This window comes from Mytilus trossulus, chromosome 6, assembly GCF_036588685.1.
Source record: "Mytilus trossulus isolate FHL-02 chromosome 6, PNRI_Mtr1.1.1.hap1, whole genome shotgun sequence".
Taxonomy (NCBI): domain Eukaryota; kingdom Metazoa; phylum Mollusca; class Bivalvia; order Mytilida; family Mytilidae; genus Mytilus; species Mytilus trossulus.
In genome coordinates, this window is record NC_086378.1 from 78,985,004 (window position 1) to 79,000,195 (window position 15,192).

Sequence of the window (15,192 nt, forward strand, 5' to 3'; positions counted from 1 at the left end):
TTTTAAATTTGGTACAAATTTTAGTCAAAGCCAAAATATGGTTTGTTAACAGTAAGCATAAAACTTGCTGTTCTTGTAATAAATGACATACTGCACACTGAAAACCGAAATTCATCAAATAATGAAAATTAACAGACTTTTTTGTTATAATGGTTTGAGAGAATTGTATTGAATACAAGAGTAATCATTGTTTTGAATTATAATCGCTTGGAACATAACCCCCCATTTCCATAATAATAAATGAAGTATAAAATAAGTCTTGTGTACAGGTAGTCCTTCTTTTCAGCTTTCAAGGGGTCATTCTAAAATAAAAATAAATGGCTATCATTATATAAAATTTACCTGATCAGGTAGAGTTAAAACAATTAGGTAATTGAAGGATGGTCTATTTCACAACAGAAAGTGTTTTCTTAAATTCATGTATGTATAAAATTGTGTTTTTAAATCAAATAAAATGCACTAAATTAAGTAGCTGTTTTAGCTGATCAGGTAAAACTAACTAAGTTATATCTACTTAATTTATTACAACTATATCTCTAAACAAAAAGTTACATTTTTTAAACCTTTCGGTTCAACAAATATCCTTCTATCACAGTTCCAGTTTTCTGAAAATTAAATAAAGCTATGATTATTTACTTTCGGCAAGCTAAACCTACAAAGGAATTCAAATAAAAAGTTGGAATTATTTCTGAAACAAAATGTTCAATTAGTGAAATTTTCAGGCCATACCATACTGTTATAGGGCTGCAAGGTTTAACATATGTCGTTCTTGTCTATAGTACAGTTAGTTCACAACTCAAACTAATGGTTGTCTCCCCTTCCATTCTAACATAGATTGTCTCCCATTTGGAAATATATCTTTTATCCCACAAAGGTGGAAAAAACAATGCTATATCTTATTTTTCACCTTACTATCAAGAATTAGAAATGTTTCAGATGTTCTAGTGAAATTACCAAACTTATCAAAAGTGAAAAACCAATTTTCTTAATTCTTCTGCGAAAATAGAAAAATAGGAAACAATCTAGTAAATTAGAGATAACAAAACCACATCATAGAAAAGGTGTTAAAATCTTACGTAGGTGACCAAATCTTTCACACCCTGCTATTAACATTAAAAGTGAAAGCAAAACACAGTAAAAACACCGTGACTTAGTATGCTAGCATTTGACTTACTGCCGACCACATTTAATAAAGTTTGTGCACTCTCCCCAGTACCGACACTATTTGTGGCATAACACTTATAGTCTCCAATATCTCCGGCTACAGTGTTAGTGATTGTTAGAGACGGGTTAGATACTGAAGATCCTGTGTATCTATTGCTTGATTGGAGGTCGGTAAATACACCATTCACATTCCTTCTCCAGTACACGATTGTGTGGGCGGGATTAGCTGTGACAGCACAGATCAAGGTGATTGTTTGACCAATGGTAACACTGTACTGGCTCTGACCAATGGTGACCTGAGGTATGGCTGAAAAATATCAAGAAAGAACAAGTTAGTGATGTATTTATCAAGAACTTATCTAAATATCAAGAGAAGTTAGTTGGTTATATATTTATTAAAAAGTTATTTAAAAATTGTGAGTTCCAATGAAATTTTTATTCTGTTCAGTGTATGTATCAAAAAGTTTTTTGAAATGTGAGTTTCAGAATTAAATTTTTATAATATATATATACATATTTACTGGTCTTTGACCTATGACTGAAAACCAAATGATTGAAAACTGAGAGTTTACATGTACCTCTATTCTATCATTTGTTTTAGTTTAGTGTAGATAGGCTGTTCCCTAAATGATGTATACCCAACAAGATCTTGATTAACAAATAAAAATTGTTGTTGTTGTTGTTGTATATGATTGTTTACTCACTTCCAACAACATCTAAGTTGACCTGTGAACTGACTGTAGTGCCGACAGCATTTGTAGCTTGACAAGTGTACATAGACTGGTCTGTATTCTGGGCGTTATAAATGGTCAATGATGGAACACTAAGACTACCACCAGCATACTTTGTTGGATTGTTTGTTACATCTACAGGTGTTGAGGCACCGCTCTGGCTCACTTTGTTCCAGCGAACCATGGTAGCAGACGGTGTTGCAATGACTGTGCACTGAAGTGTGACAGAATTTCCTAATGTCACAGAAACACTTGAATCAACATTAACTGCTGGTTTACCTAAAGAAATGGAAAAAAAGGTTATTTAACTGAGAATTTTTATGTACATTTCAATGTATACAATTAAACCTTGTAATTAGACAGGGATTGAAAATTCTCTAGATTAACCTGGATTTGCAGTAAAACGTAAAAGGTCTCATCAATTTTTGTATATTTTTGCTACTTCTCAAGACGACACATTCATGTGAAGATTTTCAAAACTGAGGAGCTATGGTATGATTTTGATTAAAAAACAGAACAATGTCAATTGATTTTTTAGTGAATGAGTTACACCATTAGACCCAAGACGTTATAAAACCATCAGTCTTATTGTGTCCTCATAACATAAGCATTGTCAACATGAAACCCATTGGTGGGATTCAGCTGTTTTTTACACCTTGGTTGGGTTGATATCTCTTTGACACATTCCCCATTTCCATTCTCAATTTCATGTAAATTTTACCAGGAAAGTGTATTTATTTAAATGCCACTTACTTCCAATGACATTGAGTTGTGTCTGTTGACTTTCTCCAAGTCCTACGACATTCCTCCCGTAACATTTGTACACGGCGATGTCATCTTGATTGGCGTTCAGAATGGTCAATGATGGATTGTTGAGGGAAACACCAGAGTATTTGGAATTATCCATTGTTGTGGCTCTGATAGTTGTTGATGCACTGTTTCTGACCTTGACCCAGTAAACATCGGTAACAGCTGGAGAACCAGTGACAGTACAGACAAGTTGTACACTTTGTCCATAGTTGACATTGTAGATGTTTTGTGGGACAGTTACTTGCAGGATATCTGAAATAATTAAAAATAAATTACAACATTGCACACTGACAACTTAAAAGTATTTTTTTATTTTGGTTCTTCAAGCTTATATTGATGTATAAAAAAAAGGATTGTGAAGAAAATTCAGTGGTTACTTTAATGCTGTACCTGTGTAAACATTCTTTCAAGAATTTTCATTAACAAACTAAATAAGATATTTTGACGAGCAAAACATCGTTGCTAATAATGGAAACATCAAGTATTTTTTTTAACAATAGTTACAATTTTACCCCCCCCCCCCACCCCCTCTTCTTTTGCCCTCTCTCAGTTTGTAACTCCCAATAAAATTTAGCTTTTTCTGGTCACTATTAAAATCACAGACTTATCTAAATGGCCTTCCTATACTTACTTCCTGTTACATCAACATAACTAAGAGCACTGGTACCAGTCCCCACAGAATTTGTAGCAGTACATCTGTAGTAGCCTTCATCATCAGTGGCAGCGTTCAGTATGGTAAGAGATGGATTCTGTAAGTTACCGTTCTGGTACTGTGAGGTGTCACTAGTGTCAAGGTTTGTTTCCTGGTTATTACTAACTCTTTTCCATTGGACGGTTGTATGGGCAGGATTAGAAGTGACTGTACATACGACTACAACACTCTGGCCGATTTCTACTTGATAATTGTCTGGTATCTGAACGACTGGTATATCTGTAATAAGACGGGGATTATACATATTTTACCTTATAAGAAAATTATTTTGTCAAAATTTTAAGAGAAAATTAATTTAGCATTCAATTTTTTCAAAGAAGCTATTACAAAATATTTAAATACAAAGTAAAAAGTCGACTTAAAATCATTACCAACCATACATAACAATAAACTTATGCATTAAAACAAGTAACACAGTTCTGTTCCATAAAATAAATCATGATGAAAGTCTAAGCAAGTGCTTTCAAACTCTTTCCTGTCACACAATCTGGTTCCAAGTGGCAAAATAGAAGAGACTAAAACCTACCTCCAGTAACAGTCAGGAAAGTTCTTGAACTGGCTCCTGTTCCAATGGTGTTTGTAGCATGACATTCATAGAAAGCTTGGTCTGAGTTTCTATCTGCATTCTTGATTGTCAGTGATGGAGAAGATACGGTACTACCTTCATACTTGGATGGATTATTTGCTGGTACAATGTTAGTCACAACACCATTCTGGATCTTTTTCCAGCTGACACTAGTATGTGTTGGATTGGCAGAGACAGTACAGACAAGGGTCACAGAATTACCCCATGGAGCTTGGTAAGTATTTGAAGCAATGCTGACCACTGGTGGATCTGTAAAATTAAAATAGTAAAAGCATTTTACTCAATTATTATTTGACACTTAAACCAATGTGACTAACAGATTTTTATTTTTTTCAACATATAAATATTTTGTAAAACAATTGTTGGATGTAAATTTTGGCAATTGATTTTAAAATAAGGAAAAATAACACCAATTCAAAATTTTACCATTTCAATAAAAAAAAAAAAAGACAATTGAACAAGAAATTTTACTTACTGCCTTGGACATTCAAGAAAAGTGAACCACTCTGGCCTGTTCCAACACTGTTGGTGGCAAAGCAAACAAAGTTCACACGGTCACTCATCTGGACATTAGTGATGGTCAGTGTTGGGTTATTTACTGTAGCACCAGAGTATTTATTGTTGTCAATAGTGATGGTTGTAGCTTGGTTGTTGCCATCGATTCTCTGCCAGCTAACAGAGGTATGGGTAGGATTTGCCTGAATGGAACAAGTTAAAGTAGCTGTACTTCCAATGTTGACACTAACTGTGGCAGGAACGGTAACTTGTGGAATACCTGTAAAAGAAACATATAGTCAGTCAAACAACAGGCTTTTTTTAACAAGCTTTTTTTTTAATAGAAAGGATAATTTTAATAAGTTGACAATGCTTAATCTGAATAAAGTGAAAATAAAGAAAAATTTAAGAACTTGACAAAGCTTAATCTTAATTCAGTGAAATCTGTCTAAAACAGAACTTCTTCAGGAATGAAGATAAGTTTGGATAATCATAAGACTGGTTTAGAAAGGTTAAAATGATAAATAATATCCATGGTATTTCTTGATGTAATCATACAGTTTACAATACAGCTTTCACTGTGAAAGATCTATCTATTGATGACATTTCCTATTGTTCCTTAAAGTTATCAAATAAAAAATTTAAAATCACTTAATTTCTTTTTTTTAAATTAAAAAAAAATAAGCGTGTTACACCAAATGAACTTACTTCCAAGTACATCTAGAGTTGTTGGCTGACTGTTACCACTGCCAATGCTATTAGTGGCATAACATGTATAGCTGGCTTTATCACTGGCATCTAGATTGGAGATCATAAGAGATGGACTGGTCACTGAGAAGCTGTATTTTCCAGAAGATTGACCGATTGTTGTTGCTTGACCACCTACTGTCTTTGTCCAGTATACCACTGTTGCACTAGGATTGGCTACTACATTGCAGGTCAACTCAACATTTCCTCCAAACTGACCGTTGTAGTTAGGCAGAGGAATTGTAACAATTGGCTCATCTGTAAAAAAATTTATCAAAGTTAAGAAATGGAAAGCTCCCTTTGTATTCAATTTTTTTTCAATTTTTTTTTTTTTTCAAATCATTTTTTGGTTTGTTTTCACCCAAAAGCTTTAACTTATGTATTTTTCTTATTTGAAAGTTTTGAGGTTTTTTCTGTTCATGGAAAGGGTTCAATATCAAAATGTGATAATTTTCTGAGACTTTGACCTTATTTAGAACATTACTGGTAGCCTTTGTATTTCATGTCATATGTTCCTTTTATTATTCCTCAAATTTAAATAAAGGAAGGTACAAAATCTAGATTTGTATGTGCTTTTCCCAAGGGAGGAATAATTGCTAAATTCTTGGCAGATCCCCAAAGGAGAGATTGTTCATAACATGATGTTTACCATGGATTGCAAAACAGGTTCCAACTCCATTTTCTTAACTAGAGTAACATTTTTCCCACATTTTGTTCACAATTCTTTATTATATTGCAAGTTTACACAAAAAGTAAAAGATAAACATGACTGTGTTTACTTTCAAGTGCACCCTTTAACTACAACAATATACCAGTACCTATTGATTAGTAAAATTGAGAATGGAAATGGGGAATATGTCAAAGAGACAACAACCCTATCAAAGAGTAAATCAAACAGCTGAAAACCACCAATGGATCTTCAAAGCAGCCTGAAAATCAAGCACAGGGAGGTGGACCTCAGCTGGCCATGGTCTACATATTTACAGTTACTTACTGCCAGTAACATCAACAAATGTAGAAGATGAGGTTCCAGTGCCAACAATATTTGCTGCGGTACAGATGTAATATCCTCTATCGCTTAGGTCAGCGTTGATTATTTGAAGATTTGGACTGTTGACGGTGGGGGTGTTGTATTTTCCGGCTACGTTACGTAAGCTTGTTTGAACTCCACCATCGTATCTGTACCATTGTACGGTGTTGGCGGCAGGATTGGCTGTAATGGTGCACACTAATTCTACTGTGCCGTACTTCTGTACTTGGTAAGTACTGGATCCAATTGCCACCTGTGGTCTATCTGAAATACAAAGAAAATAATGTTGTTAACACTTTTTTAAACATTTTATTTTTATAACATATTTTAAGACATTTTTGCAGGTTTTTTTATGTTTAAAAATTTTGTAAATTGGAATTGCAAATAAAAGAAGAAGAAAAAGTCAAATATTTTCCCAAAAATATAAAGGTAAGAAGATTTGATATGATTGGCAATTATAGAAGAGGGGGCAGGACCTTTTTCGGGACGTCAGGATCTGGTGTTTTTAATCTCATGTTGACCCTTTCAGGATCCAGGATTTCCTTTCTGGCATTTCAGAATGTCGGGATTTTAATCTTATCCAAATTCCGGACCTTAGGACTTCGTGTTTTAAGCCCGGGATTTCGGGATTAGAACCCCTCCCTCCCCCTCATAGAACTCTCCATCAGAAACCAAATGATGAAAAGCATTTTAGCAAGGAAACATATGCAGCATATGCAGTAAGGTTTGTAAGTGGTTGTTGTGGTCTGATGTTTTGTCAGGAAATCTAAAACATCTCAATTAAAATATTTTACAAATTTTCTGTAATTTTTTAAGCATGTTAGACCATACATTTAAAAGTTAGATTAAAGACAACGACATTGGTATTTTTCTTCTAGATTCTATCCCCTTTTCTCCCATCCCTTTCTTCTTGCTACACTTTCTTCTATTCTATCATTATCTCTTTTCACATAATACGTCATTTCAAATATATTTGAAGAGGTCTGTAAAACTCTACACCTTCTATTTTGACTTATCCCTTAGCATGTCTGCCCTCCCCGTTCTTAAGTTAATATCTAACATACCTCCAGCAACCCTCAAAAAGGTCTGTATACTCCTTCCTGCTCCAACACTGTTGGATGCAGTACAAATGTAAAATGTTTCATCTCCCCGATCAGCATTAGCAACCACCAGAGATGGTGAATTCACAGTTCCACCAGAGTATTTATTATTTTGCATATCAACATTTTGTTCCTGTCCGTTTAAGATTATTTTCCACTGAACGCTTGTATGAGTTGGATTGGCTGTGACGGTACATGGTATAGTTGCTGAACTACCAAAGTTTACAGAATACTGACTTAGTGGTATCACAACATTTGGCACATCTGGGAAAAAAGAACAAAAAAAGATTAATAACAAAATAATTTTAGAAAAATCTTCAAGCATTTTCATTGCATTAATACTATTAATTCACAATTTTAAAACAACCAAAGTAGTAAAATGTATTTTAAAGCATACCATATGAACAGAAGCTTTTCAATGTATTGTTACTTTTAGTATAAATAATAAGGAATTCAAATCCAAATGTTGATTACTTCCATTGTTAGTAAGCAGGTACCGTTTTTCAGCTGCTTGGAATAAATGCAACTATTTTGTCAATTCAAAAGACCCTCCCTTCTATTGATGCCATGTCCAGCTTATGCCTGTAACCTAATCAATCATAATACATTTTTAACTAAAAAATACCGTAAAAAGTAGATCACATGACAGTAATACTTACTTCCTGATACTGTGAGACTGGTTGGGTTACTGGAACCAGTTCCAACTGTATTTGTAGCGTAGCACCGGTAAGTAGCTATATCATTAAAGTCAGTATTAAGGATGATCAAAGATGGTGAGCTGACTGTCTGGCCTTGATATTTGGCATTATTGACCTTTGATACGGTTATTTCACCAGCATTGGGATATTGTCTGGTCCAAAAGACAGCTGTTTCTTTTGGTGTTGCAGAAACTGTACATCCTAAAGTTATCTGGTTACCAATGCTAATAGCATAGGTACTTTGTGGTATGTTGACAATTGGAAGAGCTGAAAATGGAAAAAATATAACTTGTTTATGATAGACTTTAAATATTTAATGGTATATTCAAAAGAGAAAGAGATGAAAATTCTAAAATTTGGTTAATTGTAAAGACATAAATGTAATGAGTAGATAATCTTATCTGTATTAGGCAAAAGGTTTCACAACTTTATACTTTATTCAGCCTTCGATTTATTCAAGCCTCACTAATTCTCCTTTTTAAACAAAATGCATGTCTTGAAACATTTAGCATGGATCTATGGCAAGTTACTTAATTATATATCTTACTAACCTCCAGTGATATCTAATGTTGATGTGCCAGAGTTACCAGTTCCCACAGCATTGGAAGCTGAGCATACATATCTTCCTGCGTCACCTGACACTGTGTTCAATATGATCAATGATGGGTTTCCTACAGTAGATCCTTGATATTTCTGGTTGTTATTGGTTCCCATATCAATAGCCACTAACTGATTCTGATTATTGTATTTGGACCAGAATACTGATGTTGCTGCAGGGTTAGCGTTTACTGTACAGGAGAGTGTAGCAGTTGTTCCCAGAGTAAACTGGTGTGTGGCTGGTGTAGTGACAGCAGGGACCTCTGTAAAATAGAATTAAACAAACAAAATAAGTAAAATAAAATATTCCACCAATTGTATTATAACAAAAAGGAATTGCCGACATTTTTTGCTTTTGAATAAGGATCTTTGAAAATAACTAGGTGTTCCTTTTTTGGTACTATTTTTGCTACAACATTTCTTAAATTTTGAATTGAAAATCCCAAATTGCTTTGTTAAAGACTGTACTTTGACCTATAAAGGTTTACTTTTACAAATTGTGACTTGGATGGAGAGTTGTCTCATTGGCACTCATACCACATCTTCTTATATCTATGAACAAGAATACTGTAACACAAAGTCATAAAAGTAATACCTCCGAGGACTCTGAGGAAAGTCTGACTGCTCTGTCCGGTACCAACATCATTATCAGCAAAACATTGATAAAATGCTTGGTCAGCTTTATTGAGTCCAGAAATTATCAGAGACGGTGACCCAACAACAGACCCACTGTACCGGGATACAGCTGTATCAATATTTTGTAAGGCTCCATTACTGTCCAATACTTTCCAGTATACTCTGGTTTCTGATGGGTTGGCTGTTACTGTGCAACCTAGTGTTACTGACTGTCCAAAATCTCCCTGGAATTCTGACTGAGTTACTTGTACATTTGGGATATCTGTAATAAAATAGCATTAGCTTATTAAATGGGTTACAATTTACTTACTAAGTTAAATCCACAGGAATATCTTTACTTTTGGATTTCTATTAAAGATGAATGCTAGACATTTGATGAATATTTCAGAGCTAAAATCTATTTTTTTGTGCCTTTTTCATTACTAAAAATACTGAAGGCAAGAAATTTTTCTAAAATTATATCTAAAATTATAATTATATTGCTACATTCTTTATTTTCATGTTAATGACATTTGGCAAAATCTGTTAGTCACAAAAAAGCTTTGTGACATATAACACTACTTAATATAACACCTGAAATGACACAATACTAACTTCTTCTGGACCTAAAAATTTAACATTAAATATATAAATAATGTGTCCACTGTGATAACTTACTTCCAGTGACATCTAAGAATGTTTGACTACTTTGTCCCTGACCAATGGCATTAGTAGCTGTACAAATGTATGATCCTTCATCAGCAAAGCTAGCCTGGCTGACAGTCAAGCTTGGAGAAGTTACTGCTGAACCTGATAATCTGCTTCCACTACCAGGAGCACCAACACCTGTGACATCCTGAGTTTGACCATTAACAATTCTCTTCCACTGGACTATAGTATGGCCTGGATTAGCGTTGACCACACATTGTAGGGTGACTGTACCTCCTACAGTTACTGGGTAGCTATTGGACAGTACAACAACAGTTGGTAAAGCTGTAATTCAAATTGTTAACATTTAAAAATTTAATATTTTCATACCATAAAATATACTGTAAAATAGTTATATTTGTGACTAAATATTAATAAATTCCTATTGCTATTAAATTCTTAGCAAAATATATGTAGTACTTTCCACTATTTATATACCTTCAAGAAAAAAAACCAAGAGGCATTTGTCAGAAAAAATATTTAAACTGTTTTAACAGACAATGAATATAATAATACTGAAGAAAAACAAATCCAAATTTAAAACTACAGGGGTGTTAAGGACTTTTACTACCCATGAGGATTTTAAATGGTAGGAAATATGTTATATCTTACCTCCTGAAACAGCCAGGTTAGTTTGCTGACTCTGACCAGTGCCTACACTATTCTGTGCAAAACATATATAGGATGCAATATCATCTAAATTAACATTGGTGATGACAAGACTAGGACTGTTGACAGTAGAGCCACTTAATCTAGCATTATTAGAAATGGCGCTGGCATCAATTGTTGATGTGACTCCTCCTTTTATTTTTTGCCAGTATACAACACTGTGTGTAGGATTGGCTGTGACAGTACAGCCTAAAGTTACGGTATTTCCATAGTCAACATTGTATTGGTTCTGTGTGACGGTGACAATTGGGATATCTGTAAGAGAAAAAATGTAGGTATTTCAATTTAAGTGAAGAATGAGTCAGTTTCTGCTTTTAACCGACATATATTGAAATATTTCTTTTTGTAACATTTTTTCTGGCTACATTTTTCTGCTTCTCAAACTGTATTTTAAAATCTGTTCATCATTTCAAAAAATAGCAAAATAAATAGAAATAAACATAAAATATAGCATTCATATTAATATAGTTTGAAAGCTGAAAACTTATTAAAATCTTTGGCACTTTTAACCAAATCTGATGATATCAAAATGTACTGTTATGATAAATTTGGACAACTTAAATGGATTTTTATGAAACAATTCAATAATAACTTCAACTGAACCTTTAGACATGTCTTATCATTAAAACATGTACCCATAGTTCCATACTAAATATTTACAGCTATATTTCACCAAATGAGCACACAAATTAAGAAAAGAAAAAGAAAAAAATATTATGATTAAAAATAAACTTACTTCCAGAGACTGTTAAAACTGTAGTAGAACTGGATCCTAGTCCGACACTGTTTTGTGCATTACAGATATAACTTGCTTGATCATCCAGGTTAGAATTGGTTATTGTTAGTGATGGGCTGCCGACGGTAGACCCGCTGTATTTTCCACCACTATTGGCCACATTTATGTTTGTGACAATACCATTCTTATTTATGGTCCAATACACACTGGTATGTGCTGGATTTGCAGTAACTGTACACCCAAGAGTCACTTGCTGACCGAAATCAACACTGTAGTTTGGTAAAGTAACCATAACATTTGGTGGCTCTGAAAATAAATTTGAAAATGAACAATAAATCGATTTAACATGTTTAAATTTCTATAGTTTTGCTTTTTATGTTACAAAGTAATTGCATAAAAATTGTAATTCATAAAAAATGAAACCAGTTTTTGAAAAGTTTTGGGTTGGCCAATACTGCAATGCTAGGACACCATTTGTAAGGAGACAATGCATAAACCATATATGTAGCTCAATAAAGGGAAGAGGCTCACTACTCCCCAGCCACCCTTAAATCTGCTTCTAACAAGTAACTGCGAGCTACTGCTCACTGATGATACCCCCGCTGCAAGTGGATAATATTAATAGTGTAAAAATATGCAAGTGTTCAGTAAACAGGAAGTGTCGAGTGATGAATCTGAAAACGCATCACACGGTATAGCTGACTTATATAAATCCTGAAACCGAATTTCAGAAATCCTTGTATTGTAGTTCCTGAGAAAAATGTGACGAAAATTTTCAACTTGGCTATCATGTGTAAAATCATGCAAGTGTTCGGTAAACAGGAAGTTGTCAAGTGATCAATCTGAAAACGCATCACACGGTATAGCTGACTTAGATAAACCATGAAACCAAATTTCAGAAATCCTTGTATTGTAGTTCTTGAGAAAAATGCGACGAAAAATATTCATAGGACGGACCGACCGACTGACTGACGGACGGACTGACAGACAGACAGAGGTAAAACAGTATATCCCCCTTTTTTAAAGCGGGGGTATTATACCCCTTTTTTAAAGCGAGGGTATAAATATCATTATTGGCATAAAATTGGTGTCTACTCGCTAAGCTTTGTACATAAATACCCCATTAGGCCATTACCCATTTAAACAATGAATAGGTAGAAAACTTACGTCCAGATACTTGTAGGGTTCCTTCTTGACTGTTTCCTGTTCCGATACTGTTAGTAGCGTAACAAGTGTACTTTCCTGCGTCACTGAAATCAACATTCTTTATGACAAGAGATGGAGAAGTTGTTGTTGATCCACCATATTTAGCAGTGTTTGAGTTGGCGCTTATGGTAACAGTTTGACTACCACTGTTCTCAAACATCCAGTATACATTAGTTGCACCTGGATTGGATATGACATTACAACCAATCGTAATGTCATTTCCTACTAGTACTGGGAACAGAGTTGTCGTCAGGGTAACAGTTGGTACATCTAAAGAAAAGGAAAATATTTACATTTGAATTTTGCTTCATCTTTTTTGAAGACATTTAAATATTCATGTAAACTTTAATTTTCAACGACTTTTAAATTTTCATGTAAATGTTTAACTGTTAAAAGTTATAATTGATATTTAATTGCAAATATGTTCTTGGAAAAAGAATAAATGTGTATTTGTTTACACTAGAATTGACAAATAAAACTAAATATTAAGATAAAATATTAAAACCTTTAAAATTTAAATTAGATTGTTATTATTTATTGAAAGCTGAAATAAAATAAACATACAATTAGTTGTTTAGTACAAAATCATTTCAATAAAACTTGTGCAAGCTGGTAGGCACTCTGTACAATCAAATGGAAAATAAAGTCAACAACAGCCATTCAATATGACTTTTATTCTGGCCCTTTCGGGGATTTGAACAGGTTTATTTAGGTAAATATTAAATAAGACTGTTATTTTCCATTGTGCTTTCACACACACAATCACAGATTAATGGTCTTAAAGTTACATGATAAAAAACCAAACACATTGTAAAATCTACTTCATAAAAAAGTGTGCTGAAAATCACAAATATTATTATAAGTTCTTCATCATGTTCATGGGGCAAATATTTACCCCTTAGTGATTATGTATTATTTTTCTAATCTACTGGGTTAAACATAAAGCATGCACAAGCAACTTAAATCTGCCACAATTAACAATTAAAGCACTTTAAATTCGTCAATGGCATTTGCAGTTATCATTTACTTCTTATATATAATTATATTTCAGATTTTAAATAGAGTAATTTTAAAAATGAGGTATAAGGATTTCTAACTGAGACAACTATCCACAAAAGGCCAATTACAAGGATATAAACATAAATAACCAAATGTTAAACAATCCAAAAGACCTAACCAATAGCCTGGTGTATGTTAAAGTCAATAGAGGAAAAGCAGAAACATATTTTTAAATTTCAAAGTTATTGTTACTGTATTTAGTATATTTAGCATTGGCCCTTAACTGATAGAATCAATGTTTCTAGCTGAGTCTGCTTAATAACTATATAGTTTCTGGACAAAAACTGCACCATTCAAAGGGTCAGCTGATGAGATCTTCCAGTTTCTTATCTTTTAGACATAATCTTCATGTATTAAAATAAAAAAAACTATTGAATAAGATGAAAATTGAGCTATCACCAAATCAAAAATTTATCAACTAGACCTAAATGACATCTTCTTTGAATTTGATTTGGTTAGCTACAAATCAATCATCTTTATCTCATAAGAACAAAAATATCAGCAAATCAGAAGTTAATAAAAACTCTTTTTTTTTCATCACCTTAACACAGTTAAAATTACCTTTATTACATTGTTACAGTTACAATTAAAAAGACCACTTTCACAAAGTAAACAAAATTAAGTTTTTCCCATAATAAAATACTGTGAATAAGCAAACAAGAAGGATAACTCTTATACCAATTCCAATTATGTTGTAAATATTAATGGCCATTATAAACAAAGTGCTTCAATTGTATACATGAGGTTTTAATATTAACTAAAATTACCAGCAATACAAATATTATTATTTTTGCACATTTTACCTCTATACAGAAAATACTGAACTGAACTAAATTTTGTTTTCAAGATCATCTTTGGTGCTTTTTAAATTTATCATGTATCAAGTTAATAACAAAACCTCATGTAAAGTGGACAGTTTGAAGAAACATGCTTTTTTCGCTATCTCCATTGTTCCAGAAAATATTAGAGAAGAATTTAACAAAAATTTTATTAAGATGAATTCAATATATAGTTAAATTTGAAAAGGCATTAAAAATTTAAATTTGTTCCTAACCAAAAGCATGTATCTTACACCCTTCAATAAGGCAGAAAAAGCAGATAGAAATCTATATTACCTTTCAAATAGCATTAAGCTATAGAAAGAATACAAATAATCATTTACAAGTACAAATGTATAAGCAATACATACACATATAATATCAGAAACTTAGATGATACATCATTGTACACAATAATCAATAATCGTAATTAAATACTGTGGATTCATGAATATTCATGAAGTACTTATTTTTTGTTGATTTTTAGGGTAAAGGTGACCCAGAAAAAAAAAGTAACAAAAAAACCCCACAAAATCCATGTAAAATGGTACCCATAAAAATAAATGAATCCACAGTATTTAGTATTCAATTGAATCTTTAAATGCAATCGGTTGTAAAATACACATTATTTTTTATAAATTGAAATTATCTTTTAATAGTTTGAATCTAATGTTCGAGTCTGTACAGAAGTGAGAACAATATACTCAAGAG

At 32.9% G+C, this 15,192-nt stretch overlaps 1 protein-coding gene across 2 annotated transcripts in view; it reads right to left on the minus strand.

The window, feature by feature from the left end:
* LOC134721944 (hemicentin-1-like) overlaps positions 1-15,192 on the minus strand; it is a 69,062-nt gene that overhangs the window by 13,650 nt on the left and 40,220 nt on the right. For both annotated transcript variants that reach the window (XM_063585270.1, XM_063585269.1), the window contains exons 27-42: positions 12,566-12,874; positions 11,399-11,704; positions 10,606-10,917; positions 9,964-10,278; positions 9,266-9,568; positions 8,625-8,933; positions 8,035-8,340; positions 7,340-7,639; positions 6,240-6,539; positions 5,207-5,503; positions 4,479-4,778; positions 3,944-4,252; positions 3,337-3,636; positions 2,649-2,957; positions 1,869-2,174; positions 1,175-1,471 (exon numbers count right to left, since the gene is read on the minus strand). In XM_063585270.1, coding sequence (XP_063441340.1) covers positions 1,175-1,471; positions 1,869-2,174; positions 2,649-2,957; positions 3,337-3,636; positions 3,944-4,252; positions 4,479-4,778; positions 5,207-5,503; positions 6,240-6,539; positions 7,340-7,639; positions 8,035-8,340; positions 8,625-8,933; positions 9,266-9,568; positions 9,964-10,278; positions 10,606-10,917; positions 11,399-11,704; positions 12,566-12,874 — 4,878 coding nt within the window. The remainder of the gene's footprint in view (positions 1-1,174; positions 1,472-1,868; positions 2,175-2,648; positions 2,958-3,336; positions 3,637-3,943; positions 4,253-4,478; positions 4,779-5,206; positions 5,504-6,239; positions 6,540-7,339; positions 7,640-8,034; positions 8,341-8,624; positions 8,934-9,265; positions 9,569-9,963; positions 10,279-10,605; positions 10,918-11,398; positions 11,705-12,565; positions 12,875-15,192) is intronic.